The 27,571-nt window shown below is 39.7% G+C and overlaps 1 protein-coding gene across 1 annotated transcript in view; it reads right to left on the bottom strand.

Annotated features, from left to right (window-relative positions):
* The window catches only part of PRKG2 (protein kinase cGMP-dependent 2), a 31,128-nt gene extending 5,662 nt beyond the window's left edge, over window positions 1-25,466 (bottom strand). The window contains 11 exon segments of the mRNA XM_075499293.1: window positions 1,001-1,151; window positions 2,058-2,144; window positions 3,164-3,171; window positions 6,224-6,296; window positions 7,102-7,196; window positions 8,257-8,334; window positions 9,645-9,708; window positions 10,963-11,068; window positions 13,926-14,039; window positions 15,706-15,872; window positions 24,893-25,466. Coding sequence (XP_075355408.1) covers window positions 1,001-1,151; window positions 2,058-2,144; window positions 3,164-3,171; window positions 6,224-6,296; window positions 7,102-7,196; window positions 8,257-8,334; window positions 9,645-9,708; window positions 10,963-11,068; window positions 13,926-14,039; window positions 15,706-15,872; window positions 24,893-25,404 — 1,455 coding nt within the window. The 5' untranslated portion in view covers window positions 25,405-25,466.
* Between the last annotated feature and the right edge of the window lie 2,105 nt (window positions 25,467-27,571).

Here is a 27,571-nt window from a genome sequence, read left to right as displayed (position 1 = left end):
TATACCACAACAGGTCCTAATATCAATTTAAGATTTCTAAACACTAGCATGATACAAAAAAACAAAAAGCAGAGGCAGTTTATGAAGAATGTTTACAAATGGTTTTGCATTAACTGAAATATTATCCAACACACAATAAAAAGATGGAAGTTAAAACAGGGCTTCCAGGAAACCCAGGAAGCAGTTATCGATGTTCTATAGCTGGCTGAGAATTCAATTTTTAGCTTGTTATTCAGGTGATGCTGTAGAATTTCCAAGCTGGCAAGTCAACCAGTGTGGAAATTTGTTTTGTGAAGCATGAATCGGAATAAAACAACTGATGGTCTAACTACTATAAAGAATTATTGACTTCACTGAAATCACATAGTCTCCTTTAATTTAGCATCACCTTCAACAGCCTGCACAAGAAGCATTCACATTTTTGTCAGATGTTTGCTACTCAGCCAGAGGAGAGTGGAATTTAAGACTTTAGTCCAATGAGGCTCTTTGCATCCCAGAAACACAGCTGTTCATGCTACTGAATATGACTCAAAAGAGCCATTAAAATGTGTTGGAAATTTCAAAGTCATAACAGCTCAGAGCTAGATCACACTGGTTGTAGTTGCTGTGGGGCATACTGAAGCAATTCTAACAACACAGACTATGTGATGCTGGAGATTACTTCAGGTCCAGGCAGAATCTTGGGAAAAGGCCTGCAATTCAGGGAACACAATGCAGGTAGGAACATCCGTAAACTCCACATGCACAAACTGATGAATGTATGTCTAGTGACCAGGAAGATACTTTTAACAGCAGGAGATGAAGGCACACAAGAATGGATTTGTTTCTTTGAACATCGAAGTCCTGAAAGTATTTTTTAACTATGTGTTGCTTTCTATAGAATTACCTCTGCCTGAGAGGTACAAGCGTGCAGAATATTAAAATCCTTCACGTTTTTCAGCAGTTAAATCAATCACCTAAGACAGAGAACTACTTGAATATGTTTAAAACAAACTCTTACAAGCTCAACCCTTCCGAACCCACCAACACCCAGAGTTGTGACAAATTCTAAGTTCTGGAATGGGGAAGGAGGGAACTGGGCTACTTTCTCCTTCAGCTCTATCATCTCCAAAGACACCTATTTGGTCAGCTGTCCACAGAAGGATCTTCATCTGCATTAAGAAAATTAACATAGGTTAGTGCTTTCTTTGCCAGCAACCTGTATCGCAGTACTCTAATACTCCTATAAAAAAAATAAAAGAAAACCTTTTATTTCCTAACAGAATCTTAATTTTATTTTATGCAGAAGCACTTTCTTTCTGGACATCCTATGGAAGTAAATTAGAAGCAAAATGCTACTGAATTTCACTGAGCACAATCAACAGTATTTTTATCAAGAGCTAATCCATGGTGAAGTTCCTAATTATGCAGTCAGCTGCAAAACTTTGGGCACTCCAAGTTGGAGAACCAGTTTCTGAAGGACTGTGTGGCAGTTCCAGAATAATGATCAGAAATAAAAATGCAGCTATATTTCTAAACAGAAGAAAAACATACTCTGCTAATCTTCCAGTAGTGCTCAGGTTGAAATCAGAGGCAGATAAACTAAAAAGCAAACTTTTTAATAGCACCAGTGCTACACTGAAACATTAAAAATTAACTGTTTCTTTTATGTCTGCTTATTTCTATTTGAAATGGCAATTAGTCTTTTGTACACTAATACAGTTTCATTAACTCAATTGGGAGTTAAAGTTGACCTTTAGGGGTTTTACCAGTCACAAAATTTACCATCAGAATGCAAAAAATTATTTGAGCGCACTCTCACTTCTTTTCTGTGCTCAGTTTTCTTGGGTAGAGTGAATTCTTGGTTGGAAGTCAATATACTGAGATTCTATGTAATTTTTCTTTCAGAAAAAAATTCTTGGACTCCATAAGCATATCCAGACAGTTTTATTATAGTGATTGCTATCATTCCTAGGGACCCATCTCCGTCAACTACCATCTATGACTTTGCTTACATATCTATCACTCTTTTTTATGATTACCTACTAAAGATGTGCCTAACAAATGATCTGACTTACTTCGCATGTTGCTTTTCATCACTCTGGGCCAGATTAGCCACATAATCTTCAAGGTAAGTCTGGAGCTCCTCATAAATTCCAACATTCCTAAAACCATGAATGAAACAGTATAAACTACTGAACATACAGTGGAAAGAGAAAGAAACCAGTATCTGTTCTGCTGCATCAAGGCTTTACATTGCCTCTAAGTCATGACCCAGACTGAGCTTTACACTACTACTTTGACAGTACAAATTTTAAGAGCTTTGAAGAGGCAGTAACCAGCTGAAGTACCAAACTTGGTTTGCCAGAGGGTAGGGGGACAGAGTGCCTGATCTCCTCAGGTCATTTCATGTTATGTTTAAATAATTTGGAGAAGGCTGGGTGTACTTTGCCTCCCCCACACAATGGTTATTAAGTGTGGCTCCACCATCCCTACCACAGGAACCAGCTTGGCATGAGTGCAGGCTATCAGTCCTTCCATCCCAATGGATGGAGCCCTTAGTACACAGTGCCAAAGCGATTGAAATCACCTCTCCTACTTCACGGGTGAGTAACAGCAGTGTGAGAAGAATAGATTTAGAATAGACTATTTCAGTTGGAAAGGACCTACAACAATCATCTAGTCCAACTGCCTGACCACTTCAGGGCTGACCAAGCTGAAGTATGTTATTAAGGGCATTGTCCAAATGCCTTTTAAACACTGACAGGCTTAGGGCATCGACCACCTCTCTAGAAAGCCTGTTCCAGTGTCTGACCACCATGTCAGTAAAGAAATGCTTCCTAATGTCCAGTCTAAACCTCCCCTGGCGCAGCTTTGAACCATTCCCATGTGTCCTATCACTGAATACCAGGGAGAAGAGATGTGCACCTCCCTCTCCATATCCCCTCCTCAGGAAGCTGTAGAGAGCAATGAGGTCACCCCTCAGCCTCCTTCTCTCTGAACTAGCCAAACCCAAAGTCCTTAGCCGCTCCTCATCAGATATATCTTCCAACCCTTCCACCAGCTTTGTTGCCCTCCTCTGGACGCATTCAGGTACTTCAACATCCTTCTTAAATTATGGGGTACTCAAGGTGAGGCCGCACCAATGCTGAATACAGCGGGATAATCACCTCTTTTGACCGACTGGTTATACTGTGTTTGATGCACCCCAGGATGCGGGTTGCTCTCTTGGCTGCCAGGGCACACTGCTGACTCATATTGAGCCTGCTGTCAACCAACACACCCAGATCCCTTTCTGCAGGGCTGTTCTCCAGCCACTCCTCTCCCAATTTATACTTGTGCCCAGCATTACTCCATCCCAGGTAAAGAATCCAGCATTTGGACTTGTTAAATTTCATCCCATTAATGATTACCCAATGCTCCAATCTACCCAGACCCCTCTGCAAGGCATCTTGTCCCTCAAGAGAGTCAACAGCACTTCCCAGTTTGGTATCATCAGCAAACTTGCTAATGGTGCATTCAAGCCCTGCATCCAGATTGTTGATAAATATATTGAGCAGAACTGGCCCTATAATTGAACCCTGTGGAACAGTGCTGGTGACCGGTCACCAGCCAGATGTAGCCCCATTCACTACAACCCTGCCCTTCAGCCAGTTCTTCACCCAGCGCACCATGAACCCACTCATCCCACAGTTGGACAACTTGTCCAGAACGATGCTGTGAGGGACAGTATCAAAAGCCTTACTAAAATCCAGAAAAACTACATCCACCGCCTTCCCTTCATCCACTAGGCAGGTGAACTTATCATAGAAGGATATCAGATTACTTAAACAGGACTTTCCCTTTGTGAACCCATGTTGACTGTGCCTCATGAGTGCACTGTTCTTTAAATGCCTTTCAATAGTACCCAGTATGATCTTCTCCACAATTTTTCCAGGAAGTGAGGTTAGACTAACAGGCCTGTAGTTCCCTGGGTCTTCCCTCATGCCCTTCTTGTAGATTAGAATAACACTGGCTAGCAGGGACCTCCCCAGACTCCCAAGACCTTTGGCAGATAATCGAGCGGGGTCCTGCCATAACATCTACTACCTCCTTCAGTACTCTGGGATGAATCCCATCAGGCTCCAAGGACTTGTGAACATTCAGCTGATACAGCTGGTCCCACAATTTCAGTGTCCACAAAAGGAAAGTCACTGGTCCCACACTCATGGCCCTCCGACTCAGGGGACCAGGCAGCCCAAGGTCTATCAGTATTATTAAAGACTGAGACAAAAAAAGCATGGAATGCTTCCACTTTTTCTTCATCCCTATTAGTCAGATGACCATCTTCAACAAGTATTGGTCCAATGTTTTCTTTAGACCTCTTGCTATTAACATACTTAAAAAAGCCATTCTTGTTATCTGAAACAACACTAGCCAGTTTCAACTCTAATTGAGCTTTGGTCTTTCATGTTTCCTCCCTGCATATATGAACCACAGGTCTGTAATCTTCCTGCAAAGCCTGACCTCACTTCCAGAGATCATACAATTTCTTTTTCCTCTTGAGCTCCACAAGGAGTTCCCTGTTCAGCCAAGCTGGTCTTCTGCCCTGCTTGCTTGACTTGTGACACAGTGGGATTGCCTGCTCCTGTGCTTCTAAAAGGTGTTTTTTAAAGACTGACCAGCAATCATGGACTCCTAAGCCCTCAAAAGCAGATTCCCAGGGTACCCTGCTAAATAGCTCCCTGAATAGCTTAAAGTTTGCTTTCTTCAAATCCAGGGTAGCAACTCTGCTGTCCTTTCTTCTCGTTACATCAAAAATTTTAAACTCAACCATTTCATGATTACTGTGGCCAAGACAGCCACCTACCATCACATCCCCCATGAGTCCTTCTCTATTCACAAATAGCAAGTCTAGGAGGGCATCTTTCCTCGTTGACTCACTGAGTACCTGTGACAAGAAGTCATCTCCTACAAACTTCAAGAATTTCCAAGGCCTGCTCATCACAGCAGTATGATATTCCCAGTTATGTCTGGGGAGTTGAAATCTTCCATAAGGACAAGGGCTACTGATCCAGATATTTCTCCCAATTGCCTGTAGAATAACTCATCGGTGCTGACATCCTGGCTGGGCGATTGGTACTAGACACTCACTACAACATCTCCTTTGTTTTCCATCCCCCTAATCCTCACCCAGAGGCTCTCAACCACATCATCACTAACGGTAAGGGCTGTACAATCAAACCTTTCCCTTACGTACAGTGCGACACCTCCACCTCGCCTGCCCTGCCTATTCCTCCTGAACAGCCTGTAGCCCTCCACCCCAGCACTCCAGTCGTGGGACTCATTCCACCAAGTCTCACTAATACCAATGATATTGTAGCTCTGGGAGCTGACCAATGTTTCCAGTTCATCCTGGTTTTTTCTCATACTGCGTGCGCTGGTATACAAGTATTTCAGATATGCTCCTGAGCCCTCCATGCTCCCAAGAGCAGTGTAAATGTTCCCACTAGCATTGCCACCCTCTGGCAATGCCATGCCAACCCTTGGTTTACCTACTGCAGTCGTGTGGGTATCCCCTTTCCCTAGAATGCACCAGCTTTGGCATGCTTCTCTGCAACCTATTTAAACAAGCTAAAGAAGAGGAGAGGAAAATGCATTCACAGCCCAAGATGCCATTTCCTGGGTTGGGGAAAAATCTCAGCCCTCAGTAGGAGCCCTTTTGGGATTCAGCAAGGAAAAGGATGGTGGCTGTCTACATTCCAAGTAAGCATCCTTACAGCTAGCCCTGAGAAATGCGGGTTTGCTGTTTCACTTTCCACTTCCTTTCTATATCGCCCATCTGTTCTGTTCTTTTCCACTTTAGGAAGTGTAAAATTGGCCTCTACCTGACAAAACCAGGAATTTGGCTGCATGTCCCCCTCAACAAAAGGACATCCCAAAAGCAGGGACACGCAGGGGTTTTTGTTGTTCCCTGAGCCAATGAATAGCACTTAACAAATGTGAAACATCAGCACCACAAGGAGAGAAAGAAAAGAGTAACTCTGAACTACTCCTTAAGCTTCTGTGCTTCTGCACCTTCTGTCAGCTTTTCTTCATTAAGTCTTTGTCTAAAGCATAGCCACAGCTCAGTATTCCAAAAGCATAACCACTCACTCAGTATTCACTTAAGAAAACATTGTGATTGTGCCTACAGTGAAGCCATGTCTTATTGTTAACGTACTGAAAGAGGATGCAAGTCTTTCATTAAACTGTAGCATAATACTTACTCTCTATCTATAATGAGGCACTCCACATTGTATTAATTTGCAATAACGTTTGCTGATCTGACATAATCACTAAGAATTGAAACAGATTACAAGAATTCAGAAGCATATCAAAATCCTCAAAGTACCTCACACTGTAGTCATGGAGGGTCACAGCTGCTATAGGTGAAACTCCTCGAAGGCCTCTGCAGCCTGCATCTGGATTAATATTGCTGAACCACATACACAATTATTGCATTTTACTAGCCATTATTATTATCTAGCACAGTATTTTTTCCAGTTTCAATAGGGTTTGGATCATGACTTCCTTTAGCAACCTTCCAAGAAATTAGGATGAGATGTAATTAGCATTACATCAGGATTTACTACTCATTTCTGAAATGATCCTCAGATACAAAACATTCCAGAGACCAAACGATCCCTATTCAGTCATGCACATATATGCTATATGAGCTATTTGGCTCATAGGTCATATCTTCTCTGTACTCCTTTTCTCTGTTTCTTACTATCATGGGCACCGGCACAGAAACAACAGCTCAGTCCAGTAATGATGGAACTTATCCATGCTAGGAGTCATATAGAGCCTGGCACAAGTTTTCATCACAGCTTTTACTGAAATATAAACAATAAGCAACAATGCAGAGAGGGCCAGCATTTGACTTTTTCAGGGAAAACCAAAGGTAGATGACAGTGTATACTTTCAAGTTCTCTCTGCAAAAAACAAAACATTAAGACAAATTCAGCCATTGCCTTCATCTGCTGACTTTACAATCAAAACAAAGATTATATTCAAAACAGCCATGAGTTGTATAATCTGACACATAGTGATAGGTCAATTGAAATACTATACATCATGAATCAGACAATGTGAACTAACCTAATGAGAGCCTTTTCTCCAAAGTAATCTCCTTTGTGTAGATTTTTAATCAGCTGAGGCTGGGAGTGATCTGCAGTACTCTGGGTAACTATCACCTCGAAAGTACAGGAACAAAAATTTAGCAAGGTAAGTTTCAAAGAATTGCATGGTTTCCCCTTCTTTTCTGTGTATTTCATAAATGTCTTAAACTCAGTAATGCTGCAGAAAGAGTTACAAATATATATAAATACTCCCTCCTCTCAAAAATTAAAACCATTAAACATTCCCTGATACCTCTCTGATTTTTGCAAAGAGATCAAAAAATGACTATATTCACTATTGCCCACTCCCCAACATTTTCTCCTCATACCTTTTAAAACAGAGCAAAATAAATCGCATTTGAATGAAAAACTGAAAAATACTTCGGTTCCCACAGTGGGCAGGCATCATATGAGCTTTTTATCTTCTCAGCTAAACAGATAGCCTCCAGAAACATTAACTAACATCTCCTCCCTCATGAAACTCTGCTTCCACAGTAGCACACATTCTGCTGATGCCCATACCCATTAGCAAAAAACAAACCAGGATACCTCCAGACACAGACACATTTTGGAAACTTGAAACCCCTACTGGAAGTTTATTGGTGAAAACTCTCCTGATTTAAGTCTTTAGAGTCCTGTGTCAGCCTCCAGTGTAACAGCTGATGGATAAAGGCTGCTGCCTTATTCCTCTGGGACTAACAAATGAAAGGAATAGACCCTGAGTCACCTAGAAGGCCATTCTCTATTAAACCTAGGACTCCATTATTGCTTAGATATTTCACAAGTCTATGTTTTGCCCATCAGATATTGAAACATCTAGGAGAAGACATAGGATCAAATCTCATTTACAAAAAAGTGACTTTACATCTCTGCTACAGTGTCAAGAGGCTTCAGGACATACTTTAATTACATTATAATTAGAACAGTATAACACAGGTTCATTGTAAATGAAAAAAATTAGGTTCCCTGAATCTCTGAAATGCTGCTCCAGGCTTTTATCACAGTACTGTGAACTTAACAGCATCCTCAAAAACCCTCTGCATAGATTTTTGTGAAGACCACACCCCTCAAGGTAGCTTTTGAAATACAGGTGTTTGTGTATGTTACTTTATAAGTTAGGTTTACTATATCTTACCTTTCCTTGTGCTATTATAAAGAAGGCATTTCCTTCTTCTCCTTCCTGAATAACATAATCTCCCTTGTCATAGTACTCCTGTTAGGGGGGAAGAGAGAGACAATATTGTCCAATATATCATTAGCCTCTTTGAAAATTCTGATTACTATGCAGAGTTCTTAGTACATCTGGATGTTCCATTGATGTTTAACTTCCTATCTCCTGCATATGTTGCATCCCATAATAATATGCAAGCATTCCACTATATAAAGCATCGCGGCCAATGTGTAACATATCTTAATGCAGCAGCACGTTATTTGTTTAAAAAAATAAACACTGGTATCATCCTTATGAAGCAGGGGAAAATGAGGGAAAAAAAATATCAAAAGCTCGTAAAAGGGTTCTAAATCAAAAATCCCATTTCCAAAGTAATTTTGGGCTTGACACCTCAGTGGGAATGCCTAAATCATCTATTGCAAGCTACCAAAGCACCAACTTTTCTGTCTCTGCTAAGGAACCCTGCCTTGATTACCTAATTGTTTAACTTTCAATCAAGCATTTTTTCCATGTTAAATTTCAGCTTTGTGATCTGTTTATAAACAACCACCTCATTTTTTTCTCCTCCGAGTGTTTCCTAAAAGTTCTCCCTTACCAGGAATCCCACAAAAAAAAAAGTCACTGCTTAGGATACTGCTGTGCTAAGGCCGTTTCACATAATCAACACCATGATCTCCTCATCCCCTTGTGCTATGGCCATGCATCTCACTCTATCTGCCTCCTCTAACTCGTTGGGACTGAGGCTCTTAGTTTTCTGAGGAACTTCTGTTCTCCAGCTGCAGAACTGTTCCAAGACTGGGGTTCCTACATACTTTCCCTATGCAAAAAGCATTGATAGTTACCACTGCTCTTGGAAAACATCACAGCTATGACTATATATCAAGACTTTACCTCCAAAGGCTGCTGGCAGATGCAGCCCTAAGACACATGGATATTGGGCTGGTTTCATATGTTGAAGTCCTAAGGCCTTTTTTCCCTTATATTTTGCAGTGTATGTGGTCCAAGGCATATGAAAGTATTACATATCCATGTTGCAAACAGGTAAAGTGTGATTACCAAAAAAAGAGTCAGAGACCAGGACAGCAACTTTATGCTTAATCTTAATAAAGGTTAGATTATAGATCCTCTTATCTACCTGCTTGACTCCTTCAATGCCAAAGATATAACTTACTTTTATGCTACTAAATGTTATTATTTGCTGCCAACATGGAATTCCACTCTGACCAGTCCAAAAACACTGTCATATTAAAAAAAGCTTGTTTGTTTTTTGGGTTTTTTTTTACTTATTTATTCTTCTTTGTTATTTTGAAAGCTTACTGAATACTATTTAGAAAAACTTAACAGTATCTTACCACCTCCAGGCAGTCCATGATCTTGGTTAATTTATCTTCAGGTAAGTTTTTCAGCAGGGACACACTTCCAGAAAACAGAAATGCAAAACAAAAAACCCCCAAAGTAGTTATCATTAACACTTTTTTCATGATGTCTTCTCATCTATACAATTTGTACAACCACATTTTATAATTAGCTAAACTGGTGGTGCTGAACAAAGCACATAATATACAACTAAATCTTAATTTGGAAGGTTCAAGCATTCTCATCCTTTTTTTTAGATAAAAAGAAGTCACACAACTTACAACTTAGAAATGTGGCAAACGTTGGTCAGTTTGTAAATCAACTTTGTATTTCAGGAGGGGAAAAAACTCTAGCGGGCACATGGACTAATTTCAAAATTCAGTCATACAGAATCCATTAATTGCAAAACCAAGACATTATAGTGATCCAATAATATATTTTCAAATGCACTGCAGAGACTGCAAAATCAGACAAAGGTAACAACTTCAGTACTACTTGGACAACTATTAAAAGAGAAACCAACTGCAGTGATGACTTAGTGAATTTGCTGGTAAGAATGAAAAAATCTTCCCATCCTGAGCACTTGCATTTGTACAAGTTAGGAAATCATAGAAATGTCTGGCTACTCAGGCTCAGCAAAGAAGTATTTATAGAAATCAAAGATGGAGATGGATGCAAAAATACACAAGATGTTCTATGCATGGCCAGGCTTGAGATCTCGATTTGAAGCCTAACAGAATGGTCATTCTTTGTTAAAGAAAGAAAATATGAAATCAGCTAATTATGGTTTGGAACCTCTAATTTGACCTTCTTCCTAAGGAAAAGTACAACTCTCAGTGTTCCCTGCAGGAGAGAGAATTATTCTACTCTCTGCAGATTTCCTAGTAATTTATGTTGGAATTAGTTCATAAATTAAGAGACACATGCAGTTCTCATATTCAAGTCTCCAAGAGATGAAGAATATTCCTTAATCTACTCCAGCAGCAAATTAACTTCTAGTTGGAGGATTTATTTAACTGTATTTATTTAATATATTGTTTTAACTTCTAGCCATGTAACCTTCCTATACATTTGTTCCATTACTTAAAAGCATTCAAGCACCTATTGCTGTTTCCTAAAGTAAAACAGGAGAAAACAATCAAAATGAGAAAAATGATTTTGTGAATCCTAAAAAATCGAGAGGTAAATATTTAGGGTTTTGAGGCCCTTTGCATTAAAAGTGCCTCTTTCTCTCTCTAAGACAGGCGCAGTACTGTTGTGTACCTTGGGAAGTAGCCCAAACCAGTATTAGAAATAGAAATGCATTATATTTACCTTCTCAGGAAGTTTCTGTATTGCTCCTGTCTTGTTTGTGCTGTCACTCTCATGATATTTTGAAAGACCGCTCTGTCCACTGCCCATACTTTAACACTGGTGATTGCTTTAAGAAAACAAAAACCAACAACAAAATCAACAATGTTTCCGAATGATTTGATGGAAGATATTACAGTATCAGGTCATGGGACAAGACAGACTAGCTCTTTCAAAATGCCCAAGGCCAAATTTTTAAATATCCAGCACCTACTGCAATCAGACTTTTAAAAGAATTCAGCTCCCACTTAAACAATGCTCACTAAAGTAAGCCATAGATTTCCAAATGGTTCCTCCATGGAGCACTTTCCATGCAACTCCACAGGCTGGGTAACCTTGAAAACCTAGCCATTTACTATGAGCACAAACAGCACTGAACGCGTGTGAAGAACTACTCCTAATCACGGACAGTCATTGCACTCAAAAGCTGCAATTAGTCTGCAAAGGAGCTGATTTGAAAGAAACAAAAACTTGGCTGAAGTTTTTCAAAACTTACAAGGTAAATGTTGAGTGCTATGGCTTGGATCCATCTCTAATTCAGACTACATGCAAATGTTTGTGAGAGATACAATAAGATAGAAATAACAAAGGTCAAGAAATAAATTTCCTTTCATTTAATCCTGTGATCCTCACACAGTTTTCCTCCAATGTAGCCATTTTATAAGGGAATAAAGGGTAATCAAAACATTAATGATTAACTTTTGAAAGGTAATCAAAATATTAATACAGTAAGCTTGCATAAGATCCAGCTTCAATGATGCAAACCACTAGGTGGGTTAAAAAAATGAAAAGTACAATCATTGACACAACAGAACACATTGCACTTTTTATTTTTTAAGCAAAATAAGGTGATTCTATTTAATTTAATCCCTTCTTTTAAAAGATGTGACACCATACTCAGCAGTTTTCCTTCTGTCATAAGAAGGAATAAAACTGTTTTCTCTGCAATAAAGGAAAGCTACAGAAAAAAACAGAGCAATTGATTACCTCAATTTATCATAAATATAGAATCATTTTTACAGGAAAGAAAAATGCCAGGTTTAAAATGATGCACAGTCATTGGTCTTTGTACTTAACCCTGATATACACATATGCTCTTAACTGCCATTTATCAAAATAGCTCAAAAAATACTTTTGGATGCTGGAAGGGAGAACAAAGATATTGCTTTGGTTTTGTTTTTCTCCTAAATAACATCTTTCAGTTTATTTTGCATGAAGAATATATGGCAAGTATCCAAGCTATCGCAAATGCATTTCCTGTATCTTGCACCTTAACTAAATAAAACAATTATATAGCTACAAAAAAGCCTGTAATCTCAAAGATGAGGGAGAGAAAGAGAAATTCAGAAACAGAGAAGTAAATCACGTTCCCAGTTTCAAATACAGCTACTGCATGTAAAGATGCTGCTGGGTAGCAGCAGCCATTGAAATGCTGTCTGTCCTTCACTTGTCAGTTTTCAAAGACTGCAGGTAAAGGATGTCACTAGATCCAGCATCAAGAAAGGGTTTTCACATATGTATTTACTAGTCATGCTCAGTTATGGCATTGTACTGCTCTTCCTCCACAACAAGAAACAGGAAAGCTATTGGGGAGGAGTGGGCTTCTGAAGTGATTTTAAGTATTCAAACAGCCTTTCTTGTCCATAATTGGACAATTCTTGTTCTACCTCAAAACTAATTAATGTTAACAAAGGTCTAAAGCAGCATGACATCTTACTATGCAGAAACACTACTTTATAATGCTAATACTATACAGCAGAAAAAAAAAGAAAAATAGGGAACATATTCAAGTAGAACAGCATGCTAGTAAGAAAAATAATCACATCATTGATGCTGTTCTGTTTATCACGCAGCAACAAAAACAGATTACATGTAATAACTTCCATCTGCACAGCCAGCAATGATTAAGTGCTTAAACGGGGTGCAGGAAGAAAGACCAGAAGCTTTTAAAGTGAACAACTTCTTGTTTTGCTTCTTTTTAAGTCAACATGAACTCTTCATACTTACTGGTGGTGCAAAGTTCCTGCAGATTTAGACAAGAACAGAAATTAGCCTTCAAACACAAGTAATATTTATGGAATGGTGGAGAGTGGAAAAATTATGAATTTAATCATATTTGGTCACTTACTGGTCTGTCACGGAATAATTATGGCAGGTTAGAAAAGGAATCAAGGGGTACTTAATGGATGAATACCCAGTCTTATGCAGGAAGAGGGATATTTGTTTCAGAGCAACACTTAACAACTCCATCCTGGTCAGCCGGTAAACACAAAGCAAGAGCCAGTATTTGCCTCAGAGAAGCAGCACGTCTCACCTAGAAGTTTCATCTCTCCCACTACGACATTTGAGACCAAACTCAAATCTTCTCCTGAGTGCCAGTCGCAAATGCCAGGTGCAAATGGATCTTGGCAAGACTCAGCAACTTAATGATACAGAACTAAAAGAAGTACAAAAGCAACTAATTCCTACATATTTTATTTCCTCTTGAATTAGGCTTTATCTGCTCTATTAAAAACAGCATGGTTCTAATATCTTTTCCAACTCACTGTAATTTCAGCCTCAGCATTGCATTTGACACAAGAAGGTAAGAGCCAAAGACCATCGCTGCTACTAAATCATTCAACATTAAAACATAATCCTTCCTTAGCAGTTATTTTGCTACAGATCTGGCTAACCAGCATACTTTGGAGATGCCTAATTGTTTATCAAAGGTCATGCTAGAGATGGAATTATATTCATGGGATAGTATTATTAGTGTTCCCAAGCAGAGAGAATTCAAGGAAGGAAATGTGAGCTTACTGTAGATAATCAGGACATGTAGACATCTATTAAATGAAAACATCAAAGAAAATCTGGATATAATAGGGACCTCACAAAAATACATAGTTTTCATTTTGAGCAACATTGTTATAATAAACCTTAGGTACCTTTCACAGAGGCTGCCCGTGTGCACTTGTATAAAATGGCTAGTTCACCAAATGCTGTCCACACAGGTATTGAGGAGAGTAGTTTATTCTGCTGAAAGACTTCCAGGCCATGCTCTGTCAAAAATCATCAGGATAATAGGTATTAAAACTGAGTTTTAGTTTTAATAGGGAAGGGAAAACAAATCAATATATTTCTGGCTTTGCCACTCCCTGAAACACAGGAATGGGAGCAATGATGCAAACAGTGCTTTGAAACACATGTACAAACCAGTAGAGGTTTCTTTTTTTTTTTTTTTTTTTTTTTTTAATGTAGTGCTAATCTGGAAGGGAGGGAAAGCTGAGACACACTTTTCAACACTAAAAATGCCATGGAAAAGGGCCATTCTAAATCCTAATGTGATAAAACTTTGCTACAACAAAACAGCCAGTACTGGTTCAGATAGCCTAGTGTGGAGTAGAGGTTAGTCTGTTCATACATGTGTATGTGTATATATGTGCAGAATGCAAAGGACAGGGCAGAAAAACAAAAAACACATTAAATCTTCCTTTAAGAAATTGTCTTTGAGCCTTACTACAAACCTAGCAAAAGTCAAAGAAAGTCTGAATTTCTTCACAGGCTATGGCCCAAAATACCTTTCCCTTAAATATGTTCTGAAAGTTTGGCCCTGTTCTCTCCAAGACACCCGCTGGTGTCTAGACCCCAAAAAAGGTCTAATGTGCCAGAAAAATTTCCAGGTGCACAACTTCTTTCTCATATTTCATCTGTTTTTCAAAATGTTACCATTTTGTCTAGCAAGAATATGACTACACCATTACAAATCCTGCTTCCACTCTCTCCCTGCACCATCTATGTTATCCTAACACAGCTATCATCAATTTTTCAAACTACCCCATCCACATGAAGCCAGAAGATGTGCTTTCCAACATATACCAGTATGCTTCTGGCTTAAATATTCCTACCTCAACAGAACATACTCTTTATAGCATGAACTCTAATTCATATGAGCCTCTGGGCCTTACAGTGGTCCAGAACTGATGAAGTATGCAAATTAATCACAAATACTGATTATTTTTTTTTATGGTGAGATGATGAAAAGGAGTCTTGCCACTAGGAGCAACTTTCAGGTGTTAAACTTGGGCTCCACTATGGCTGATCTGTAATTCAAGATTTGAGTGTAAGCACAGACGACTACAGTGAGATTACTTCAGACCTGCTGGCATTATTTTAGGAAAGTCTTCTTGTCCTAAAGCTTGTTTTTTGTTGTGTTGGGGTTTTTTTTCCCCAGAAAAAACAAGCAGCTGTTTTTAAAAAAACTCTAAGCTTTAAGAACAGTAAACTCAGGCCTCATTTCTCAATTTCCCATACAGAGAAAACTGGTATAAGCTTTCATGAATGTTGAAAAGTAAGTTTATGTCAGAAGTGGCTTCACCATTGAGCAGTTTCCTGTATTTTAAATTATACCTGCTCTTCCTTTGGAGAAGAAAGGGTTGGCTGTACCTACAACAGAAAGGATTTTCTGGCCTCTAGGCTTTCAGAAATGAAAGAGGTCACAAAATAACATTAAATCAAGGTTCAAGTTTCTAAGGTGCTTTTTGTTGCTCTCATAAGTCACATATGAGAGTCTTCATAAAAGTCACAAGTGAAACTTGCATTGCCCTCAGCAGGGCCAGCATAAATTATTTAAGAGCACAAACATCATCATTGTGGTTTCCTGCAAAGACTTCTAAATTACTTTGCTGTTTCTTGCACTTGTGTGTCGTACAAATAAGTAGTATTCACCTTTGAGCACAACAATGTGATTGCCTGCCTTTCCCTGTCTGATGACGTAGCTCCCTTGCTGGAAAGTCCTTTCATACATACATTCCACCATATCTTGGATCTGGTGAGGCTCCAGTCTCTTCAAGAACCGATTTGTATTCAGGGCATCCGTGATAAGCTTCTTCTCACTGGTTTCAAACAAAAACCCCAAAGTTTAAAAGATCCAGCATGGTTGTGGTATATTATTCACCAGGTATTCATTCCTCTCCAGATGTTTCCTCTCATTTCGAACACTCACATGACCAGTACCACTGACAAATGTTACAATCCTTGCAATTAATATGTATCCCATTAGCTGTGTCACACTATGGCCTCTCTCCTCCTGTGTGACCCTGCCCACAGAAAGCGTCAGGTTAGATGTAAAAGGCTCTCAGTAGAAGACATACTCCCCAGAAAGTTTTGCACTGTTTATCAACATATTCTTTCCCTATTGCACGACTCAGGTATATAGCCTTGCTTATCTGAAGGAAAGAAATGTGAAAGGTATGTCTTCACATACCACTGCCTGTACAGGAATAGCAACTTGTTATAAAATCAGGTCCACTTTTCTAACATTCTAATACATGTTTTCTAATATCCAGCAAAAACATAACACCAATGATAGTAATAAGGTTAAAGTCAACACTGATGGTAGGAAGACCTCATCAAGAGTTTCTCCTTTGTGGTGAGGAAAGATGCAAGGAAAGAAAAGTACACAAAAACATGATTAACAGGTGCTGCTGTTTCTTAGGAGAATGTTAGAAGACATTGGTGATGGGAAAAATGAAGCAAGTTGTAAATGAATGTGATTTAAAAAATGACTACAGAGAACTTCCCTTGCACCTGCAAAATAACATTGATCCTGTGGCTTTCCCTGTCCATAGCTACTAAGCAAATTTATGATCAGGACATGATCGCAAGGTCAGCTTGCAAAGTACCTGTTGAACATTGTCCCAAAATTCACAAAATAAGTCCAGGATCCAGAAGAGGTGTGTGTGGAGGTGGAAGGTTAGTGCTGATCCCTCTCACACTGCTCTTTGCCCTCCATCCACCTCCCTGCAAAACTCTTCCTACCTCTGCTGTGCCCACGTCCTTTGCACAGATGACAACAAACAGCATAATTGCTCTTACCTGAGTAAAAATCCTGTAGTAGTCTGCTCATGCGGGATGCCAAATATACTCTGTCTCCTTAAGAATGACCAGGCATGAGAGAATCTTCCCAAAGCAGGTCCTTTCCTCTACTGCTTTTAGGAATTTTTAGGGTATAATCAGAAGTAAAAATCTAACACAAGAGCTTGTGGATATAGGTATGTGGTCATTACTGCTGACCTCTTTGCTTTCTGAAATTCAGCATTCAGGGAAATAAACTTACATTATATCACACTTTGGTGATACTATAGCAAACTACAGCCACCCCGAGTTGTTTTGTTAAAAAGTCTTTGGAAAAGCTTCAGGGTATCTGTAAAAGTCAGACAAAAGGCAGGTAAAGTAGGCACATCAGTGATCAAGGACTAGCCTGTCAGGGCCCTGAGGGCAGTAATAGGCCTTAACTACCCTGATCAGCCTCACTTGGGACCACCACTCATGCATCCTCTGCCCATTGACCTGCATACTCTATTTAAGCTCAGGTCTGGGCATTCAATTCTTGCCTGGGCTATGTTATAGAAATAATTGGTTTTGGTTTTTGTCTTCTGGATGGGTATTGGCCCAATACTGTAAGTACTTTGTTTTTGTCTCTTGGTTAGAGCTTGCATCTGATTGAGCTCTTCTTCTGTGGGACTCCTGGTGGACCCTGTTATCACTACTGTGCTCTGCCTACCCTGTCCAGACCTTGTGGGATGGTGCCCTAGTTAGTGAGGACATTGTCTGTGCTGTAAGTTCACTTACTCTTGTGGAACAACCCTGTTCTTGCTGCTCCCTGAGACAGAGCCTCTGCATCATTTCCTGCAGTAGTAAATACATATAAATGGGTGAGTTGTAAAGACAAGAACAGTCTATTTCAGCTGCTGGTGGAAGAGCCCAGTAGTTGGATTTTAAGAAGAAGAAAATGTGGGAAAATCAACAGTGGATTAATCCACTAATAATGAGTAACCAACCAAGACAAAGCTGGCTATACATACATACTAGGCAATCTATGAGTTTTGATTGACTTGCCTATGTTCTGGGTCAAGGACTTCATATAAAGCAGTGCTTTGAATCCATGCCAGAAATGAATGCAGTTAAACAACTTCTGCATTGATGGAGCTTTTATGGACCTACTGAGTAGTTTTCCTTTACTGCTGAAATGAAAGATAAATTCTGCCTTTAAGTCCCCACGTTCCTAATGTGCATGTGTAAGGAAGCTGCATGACAAAATAAACACCCTAACAGCTGTCTGAGGCATTTAGGGCCCACTCTTGCTTGTATTCATAAAACAATGCAAGGTTATCATCAAAACTATGTTATGTGGGAAAATATCCTGAGGAAAATCCAGGAATGAACAATCAGTTAAGGCAAGTAAGTAGACTTATGATGTTACTAGCCATATAATGACTGAAAATAAGTAAAGGTAATGAGATGAGGCAAGAAAAATAAAATCAAGTAGCTATGGTGAGGATTGTGTTTAGAAACAGAGATCATAACTTAGCTTCTGCTGAAAGCAACAGGCTTATTAGAATACAAGCTCTAACTTTGTTTTCTGCTAAAAATGACCTTGTGTACTTAATTCACCCTGGCCTGCATCATGCATACAATACTGTAATAAAATACAGTAATGGCTCATAAACTGATACTTAAAATGAGCACTAAAGCTTCCAAAATTACAGAATAGGAGACTATGCTGTTTTCAGGAAGTGCAGTTGCCCACAGAGTGAAGGACACATGAGTATCATAACCACAGCTCAGGCTCTTGAATCAGTTGCTTGCTCATTTCATGGGCATGCAGCACAGTATCTATCTAACAGTTTTCTCTCCATTGTTTTCCTCAGCTTCTCCTATACCTGCCCCACTTTTGAGAACTGCTGCTGGAAATAACTAGATGTCCTGAAAGGACAGAAGACATTTAATCCCATACTCATATTGTAGTCTTACAGTGTAGTCTAACAGGAGCTGGTGGAAGGCCAAGGCTTCCTCTGCTCATGAGGGTGGTGAGACACTGGAGCAGGTGGCCCAGAGTTGTGGATGCTGCATCCCTGGAACTGTTGAAGGTCAGGTTGGCTGGGGCTTTGAGCAACCTGATCTAGTAAAAGATGTCCCTGCCCATGGCAGGGGGGTTGGACTAGACAATCTTTAAAGGTCCCTTCCAACCCAAGCTATTCTATGAGTCTATAAGGCTTACATAAAGCTGATGATAACAGGGATTCAGACCGGAACATGGAACATCTAAACAAGAATTACTGTCCTTGGGAGAAAAGCACATCCTGGAGAAATATGTAAGCTAATTAAAATGTTTTGGGAACCATCTGAAACAACTAGCAGAAGTGTGATAAGAAGCACCCTCATGCAAACTATCCTTATTATAATACTAAAAGTCACACCCCTCGAGCTAGAGACCCCCTCACCTTTGAGTGTGCACAGACTATTAAAGTAGCACTGTAGCTTTAATCTGAAGTAAGAGAAATGTAGACCAATAAAAAACTGCTTTGTGTAATTCCTTAGGCATAGGCATAACTAGACTGTATAAATACTGTACCTGTATGACCACCGAACTTTGTGCTACCACCTAGTACCCATCTCTGTGCAGACATGAAATAAAAATACCTCTGCCCTGTGTGTATACTGGCGTCTCACACACCGGGTAAACGACCTCACGCTTGTAGGATAACAGTGCCAGTCACTGTCCTGATGAATACTACTAAAAGGCTAAAAAGGGGGTGCACAGCTCCACACAACTGTTCTGGTGTTGAGGTATTTCTTGGTTCCACCGCTAGTAGGACTTTTCTTCACTGCATGGGGCCAGTTTTGCCATAGCATCCTTCTGCAGGCTTTGTTCCCCTCCCTGCTGTTAGCTCGCGTGGAAATGTTCTCCCTGCCCCTTTCAATACCTTCCCAGTCAACCCCTAGAAATAGCACTTGACACTCCAAGAAGGGCTTTTTGTGAATGGGATTGGGAATTTATTCCCATAATAAAATAGATGTCTTCTTGCAAGTACAACGGTACAACATATACTTTGCAGAGCAATGCTTTCTCTTAATATACCTTTCTGCTCCTAATGAGAGATTTTTGGTTATCTGCTGACATTGACTGGTAAAAGACATCAATGTCAAGTGTCAAGATAGTTCTTCCCCAACCAATAACAGCTAATAACAGAACTGGGTCATGATCCTGAGCCCATAATGGGAAGGGCCTTGATACAGGCAGCTTAAATGCTGCTGATGGTGATAGCATGCTCTGGAAGGACACAGAAAAATGGAGAACCAAGTCCTACAGCTACTGAGACACCTAGATTCTTAACACTGCAAAGGATTAAGAGATTACAAAATTTTCCATTTTAAATACTCGTTTGAAAGATCTGCTTTCATATACCATGTTCAAACTCTGAAATCTTCAGGCTTTACTTGAATTTTCAATGCTCAAACTCCCATTAAGGAAAAACTCATATTTTTGGAAACTGAGATGGATTTATCCAACTAACTCAAGAGATGAAACATATACATGAGAAAACATCCACTCATATGGGATAGATCAAGAACCATTGAAAGCTTCTAAAACTTTCATTAAAAACCTTAATGCTGAGATATTCCAAACAAAAGTATGACACTTAAAACCTTGCTAAATGAATAGCATAAAGTTGTGCCATTTGTTTTAGAAATGTTTCTAAAAGGAACTGGTAACGTTCTGGACTCAATGCAAATTCAAGAACATAGCATGGAGCTTCCCTTCCTTCTGAAATAGCTCCTTTCATAACTGTATAGCATCACTGTGCAACTGTCGTATGCAGAAGTGGGTGCATTAAGTGCATTAAGTCCTCTCTCTATAAAGGGGAGGCAGCTACTAATATCAACAACTCTAAACACTTCTACAGACACTGTTAGGCTAAAGGATCAGTATTTTTTAATTACAGCGGACAGAATTCTGTAGACAGTGAAGGTTAGACTTTGTCCTTACACGTATGCCAACTGTCTGAATTTGACCTACTACAATATTTACAGCCCAGGTAAGGAAACCAAATGTTTGCACCTTCCAGCATTTGGTTGTCTCAATAGCAAGATGATGGTGGCTTAAACATGTGCATGTGTATCACAGGCTTATCTAACTGAGGCATAATAGTGCTATGTCTAAAACAGTTTTGAGGTGGTTTTTTTCACATCTGTTTGCTTCCAAAGTATTTGGAAGATCAGATGATACTTTGGCCACTATTGCATCAAAAGATATATCTGCCCCCACCCCAGAAGTCTGAGCAAGATCTTTCACTATTAGTTGATTTGTTGGAGAAAGCATAAATATGCTTTCCGTATTAGTTGATTTGTTGCAGAAAGCATAAATATGCAGTCCCTCTGTGACTCTAATGTATGTTGGTTTATAAAATACATTTTCTGTAAGGGTAATTTAAAAAAGCACTCTGTCCAGGTCTAAGAGTTGTCACAGAGCAGTGTTAAGGTAGCTGTCGCACGAAAAAATGTTAACTTGCAAATGACAAATACTTTCGGTATGATCTTCAAGATTTTTTAAAATTGATTATGCCACAGGAACTGAGGTTTCATTAGTATCTTGCATATGTATTAACGCAAGTCACCCATACTTGCTGTACTGTAGTCCAAGATGTCTAGTCTTTCAAAGCCTAAGATATTTGAACAAAGACACTTTGATCACTGCAAAGCAGATGACAAGTACCCATTAATAAGACCGATTTAAGTTTCAGAACCTTAGCCAAAGGTTCAAAGACATGAACTCTTGGAGATGATCTAAACAGTATATAAAACCAAAACTAGTCTGATTTGTCTTTTACGTGACTACTTATGCTAAAAAGAACATTAATAAAAAGCATCATTAAAAAACCCAACAACAAAAAAAACCCCACCTGCTGTAATGCCAATAATACGAGACCATATTCCGCTATATAACTGTCTTCCTGACTACTGGACCATGCTCTTGGACCTACATGTAAAACACAGGAAGATTGCCACTTTATTTCCTACCAAGAGCTAAAGCTGGAAAATGGTTAATTGCAGAAAATTAAGTTTAAAAACACTGAGTAAAATATGAAGTTGAAGATAAGTTTAATATTCTAAGAAAATACATTTTTAATGTCTAGAATCTATTGAATACTTAGGATACCCTAGAAATAACTTTTTCTTAATTCTAGCCTCTCTGATGATTTACTATTCAAGAGATCAACTGTAAGATGAGGGAAGAAAGGATGGGGAAATGGAATGATTTGGGTTGGAAGGGACCTTAAAAGATCATCAAATACAGTGCTCCAGCCATGGGCAGGGACATCTTTCACTACTAGATCAGGTTGCTCAAAGCCCCGTCCAACCTGACCTTGAACACTTCCAAGGATGGGGCATCCACAACTTCTCTGGGTAACTTTTTCCAGTGTCTCACCACCCTCATCATAAAAAAGCTTCTTCCTTATATCCAATCTAACCTACCCTCTTTCAGTTTAAAACTGTTGCCACTGGTCCTGTCACTACAGGTCTTGGTAAAAAGTCTTCCTCTGTCTTTCTTATAATCCCTTTTTATATACTGAAAGACTGCAATAAGGTTGCCCTGGAGGCTTCTCGAGGTTGAACAACCCCAACTCTCTCAGCCTTTCTTCATAGAAGAGGTGTTCCAGCCCTCTGATGATTTTTGTGGGCCTCCTCTGGACCCACTCTAACAGGTCCATGTCTTTCTTGTGCTGTGGGCACCTGAGCTGGACACAGTACTCCAGGTGGGGTCTCAGGAGTGGTGTAGAGGGGGAGGATCACCTCCCTCAACCTGCTGGCCATTCTTCTTTTTATGCAGCCCAGGATACGATTGGCTTTCTGGGCTGCAAGTGTACGTTGCCGCCTCATGTTCAGTTTAACGTCCCCAAGTCCTTTCCTGCAGGGCTGCTACAAGATACATTTTTGTTCAGTCATAAACCTGACTCCAATTAAAGATGTTTAAATGAGTTATTTAGTCAGTTAAAACTCATGTTAAATTAATGTTAAATTATGTTAAATTAATGTTAAATTATGTTAAATTAATATTTTACTATTAAAAGTTGAAGATTTGGTTGCGTGTCCAAAATTGTTTTTACTTAGTTTCGCACTGAAGCTTGAGGAGCAACTTCTTTTTTTGTAAAGAACACATGGCAAACTCTCTAATGCTAATTGCTCTGGCCAAGTTGGTACGCTTTGTAGGACTAGATAATCAAACAAATGATGAGTTCCACTTCACTCTCAAATTACTTACTCTAAGGACAATCATTAGCAGACAAATCCAAGTTTACTAGCCATCATGGAAGACAAGAATTTAAATGAAATTCAAGAATGTGCAAGTACTGAAGAGAAGAAAACAAAGGTACAAACAGAATCATAGAAAAGCTGGAAATGGTGGGGAGGAGAGGGGAGGATGGTGTGCTCTTACTGCCAATGCAGTGCATACTTAAGCAGTCAGTTGTTTTGCAGAGGAGTAAATATCAGAATAAATTTAGGAGTGGTGTGTTCTAAATTGTTATGAATCTATGGGTTACTGCCTTAGCAGTAACAATGACAATGTCTGAACCAGATTGTAAGAGATTAAAGGAGGGAACAGGAAGAGAATTGCTCCTTTATCCTGTTATGTTACGCTAAATCTTTTAGAAAGACAAGAAAACAGAGGTGTCATACGACAAAAAAGGAAACATTTTTAGAAGTGCTGAGCCACTGAATCAAGAAAGAAAATTTCTAGCTCTGTTTCTATCGCATGATCAGCATTACATTTAGATTACTTAAACTGCAATATTTGTTTTTGTTCTGAACTGCAAAGTCTGTGCTGCACTTAGCTTATCAGGTGGCTCTTCTCTTTGCTTCACTCCTTAGTGCTGTTACAATTCTGTCTCTGAAAGCACCCTAGAAAACTATCTGGTGGACTGCAGTACAAGGATCATGCCAAGGAGAAGACAGGTAATTACAAATGGAACACTCCTAAAACAAACAATTATTTAAACTGCCCAGGTACTTGTGATAAAATGTTAATACAGTTCGTTTACTCTGGAAAAACATTGCTAGCTGAAGATTTCAGCTCCTTATGGCGACCCAGGCAGCCTTTCTGGTTCACAAGACAGCCTCTAATGAGCAATGCTGGACATGATGGATGAGAAATCAAGTCTGATAACTCTCAGGTCTAAAACAGTACAGACTCAAATGCGCCATGAATTCTTAACAGAATAATAAAGCTCCCCACAAATCCGAGGCACTTACGCTGCTGGCTGAAGTCCAGGTAGATTCTGGCTACCACCATGTTAAAACAGATACTCAGGTTATGTCTACACTGCAAGATAAAAGAGGGTCTAAGGTATGTTTAAGGACACCAGTCTGATACCTCTGTCCACAAGGTCAGCTGTGACCATAGATATTTCTGGCTCTTGCAGAGGCTAGAAGTATAATAGGATTCAAGGAGGAAGAAGTAAAATTAGGTTCCTACACCATGACTGTCAGAAGCTGGAGGGCAGGAGGAAGCTGCTAAGAGGATAATCACCATACAAAACATTTAATTATATTTCGCACCAGACTGAGTTGAAACTGGGCTGACAAACTTTGTACACAGCTCAGAATCAGTGTCCATATTGCATTTGGAAGAGCTAACCTGGGGCCACTTGCTCCTTCTGAAGCCATCCATGCTATAGGAATAAGCATCTGAACGCATGTGAAGGCATCAGCCTTCCGCTCATCAGTGCTCCAGAGTATAGCTTAAGCTGGAAGCCCTAGGCAAACCTAGACCTGAGAAGAGGCTTAGGTTCTGCTTAGCTGGCAGTAAAGATAAATCCCAAAGAGACTGTAAGAGTCTCCTCAACTAAAATACAGAGGATACCCACCACTCTTCATCTGAAGTCTGTGGGACACAGATGATTCCTGATTAAAGTTACACACAAACTCAACCAGCATCTAACTACCACAGTGACAAAGCCTATATAAAAAAGATTGATACTTTAATCTTGATTTATCATGAGGAGATGATATCATTGTGATAAAAGTAATATCCTTGTAACACAAGCATATAATCCCCCTGAAATGAGCTCACCTGGAATCCTTTCGGACTCTTGCTTTTTCAAAGGAAAATGTCGCTTGCCCATTCAAATCATATAGCCCTGTTGTCGGCTCTGCAGATACGCCTTCCTTGGCTCCTCTCCTCCTATCGGCAGAGACTTGAACCCTTGAAGCCATTTTAAATGGAGAAGGCTGAAGAGAGTGCTCTCCTTGAGTGCTAACAACATCCTGCAGCTTGTTCAACTGTATACACTTGCTCTGAAGTTCCTTGGTGAGTTCTGCTATGACCTTAGTCTGCATAGCCAGCTGTTCCTGAAGCTCAGGAACATGACTTTGACCCTCTTGCAACTCTTGATCTTTTCTCTTCAGCTCCTTTTCCAGTTCAAGCACCCTGTTGCAAAGCACATCAGCTTGCCCATTGATCACATTGATGCCTAGACTCCGGTCCTTCAAAAACTTATGATTGCCAGCACAGCCAATAGACAGGTTTGCTACATGTCTATCCGGCTGCCTCAGATGCTTGAGTTCCACTGATCCATTCTGCATTTTGTCCAGAGACTAGGTGAGACAATAAATTTGCAGATTTATTTCATTCCCCAACAAGAAGAAAAAAATATTCATGGAATGGTAAGTAATGAATTTAGTATTTAACTGGCAGCTGAATTTGAAATATACAACATAGTTGATTGCTTTCATCCTTTCCAGTCCTGAAAGTCAGAGGAGTAAAGGGCAAAGAGAAGAGGTAGGTAGGTTGGTGGATACAAAGCAAAAGATCTGACGGCTACCACTTATTTTTTGTAAGTTGAAAAAGAGATGTGTAAGCTCCTATCAGCCTAACGAAGACAAAACAAACAGCAGGAAGGAGAAAAGCTTGCGCTCTACTGTTGCAAGAAAATTGTTAGAAGCAAAAAAAAAGTTGGGTCACTTCCCCATTGAGGGATAATTATTGAGTACACAGACTAATTTAACCAGTGGGTGTATATCTACCTGGCATAAAAGATATGTGATTATTAAGCATATATGTTCATAATTTTTTTTAAAAAAATTAAGGGTTATGACCACAAAAGAACAGTCATACTGATTGGAACAGGGGTCTGGCTAGCTTGTAAACTGTCTCCAACCGTGGCCATAAGGAGGTGCCCAGGAAAGGGTATCAACAGGATGAGCATTATAGGCTGCTTGACTGAAATACTGTCTGAAATTTCAGATTTCCTGAGCCTGATATGCTTTATTTAATCCTCAATGGATCTCTAATCCTAGTACTTGTCCCATTTCCATTCTAACCCCTGTAAACTTCATATCTGCAGACCCTGGCAGGATCCTAGAGAGGAGTTGCACAGGTCTGCTTCTTGCATGAAGAACCAGCTCCTTTTATTTGTTTCTTCCAGTATGAAACCAGCAATATCAAAGTTAGGAAAAGCCAGCTTCAGAAAGATTTATCTCTATTAACCTTTTCTATACTATTTTGTAAATTTCTGTCCTATGTCCCTGCCTGAACTCTTTCCCAGAATGACAAGTCCTAGCTTACTCAGTCCTTCCTCACACAGACATCACTCCAAAAGTTTGACCAACCTTGCTGTCTTTTGCTGATGACAAATTCAGGGCAGCACAGAGTTAGACCTAATTTACTCCTATGAAGAGCAGGCAGCTGGCACTGTTTCTGCAGCTCTCTTAACCATTTAAAACTGGCTCTCATTTTTTAGTGTAACAGCAGCTTCTGCTGTCAAGGAACAATTACCTTTTATGAGGAATTACCCCTTTCCATTGCCTACTCTTGAAAAGTGACCACAAGCAAAAAAGAGCTTGGACTCCTGTCAGAACACCTATGCTCCAACACTTGCTGCAACTAGCAGCCTTCAGTAGATTTGCAGTGACCCACCTTCTTTCCTGAACACTATCTTTAGCATATTTTAAAAGGAGCAAGGAAGAAGTGCCTATTGCTTAGGTCAGACTATATTAAATGTACAAGTTGAGGGGGGAAAAAAATAACGTGTTGCTTTTGGGAGTCTAGTGTTGAACAATCACTAACCCACTGCACCCCAGAACTAGTCTTAGGGAGTAATGCCTGCCTATAAATCCCATCTGTGAGCCACAACAGTGCCAGGTTACAGTTTGGTTTAGTTCAAGCCTAAGGAGACCTCCACCAGGAGAGAAGGAATGAGCTTAGAGCTGTATTGTCCAGGCCTTAGCACCACACAGAGCTTTTCCCAAAACCCCTGCTCAGGCTCTTGATGAATCCTGTTCAATTGTATCCTGCTATTGCAGAAGACCATGGCACAGGAAATAGCTGCCTTAGATGAAACAGAAAATTGTTTCCTTGGACTGTGATTTTTGCCTCATCAATAAGCTATTTTAATAAGTTTTATAAAAGTAGTGGTGCACTAACCAGACAATCATGCTGCTATTGTGATCAGTCATCAGTAGGCCCAAAGTAGCTGTCGGTCTGCCTCATGTATGAAGCGTAACTTTTTCAGGTTGAACCTCAAGTGATGTGGTGTAAGCTAATCTCTTTTACCATTTCGCTGGAACTGCATAAGAACATGCCCATGACAAGGTACACTGATCAGACAAGAAGAAATAAATTGGGAAGCTTCAGCAATTTGCTTTTACTGGCTAGTATAACCATACTTTTAACAGATGCACAATTCTGTTCTGGTTTGCAGCCTTCAATGGGTTAGAATTGAAATACTTGACAAGGTAGCTCACACTGCAA

This window comes from Mycteria americana, chromosome 4 (assembly GCF_035582795.1).
Source record: "Mycteria americana isolate JAX WOST 10 ecotype Jacksonville Zoo and Gardens chromosome 4, USCA_MyAme_1.0, whole genome shotgun sequence".
NCBI lineage: Eukaryota > Metazoa > Chordata > Aves > Ciconiiformes > Ciconiidae > Mycteria > Mycteria americana.
Note: the sequence above shows the minus strand (reverse complement) of the source record. Positions and strands in the feature narration are given on the sequence as shown.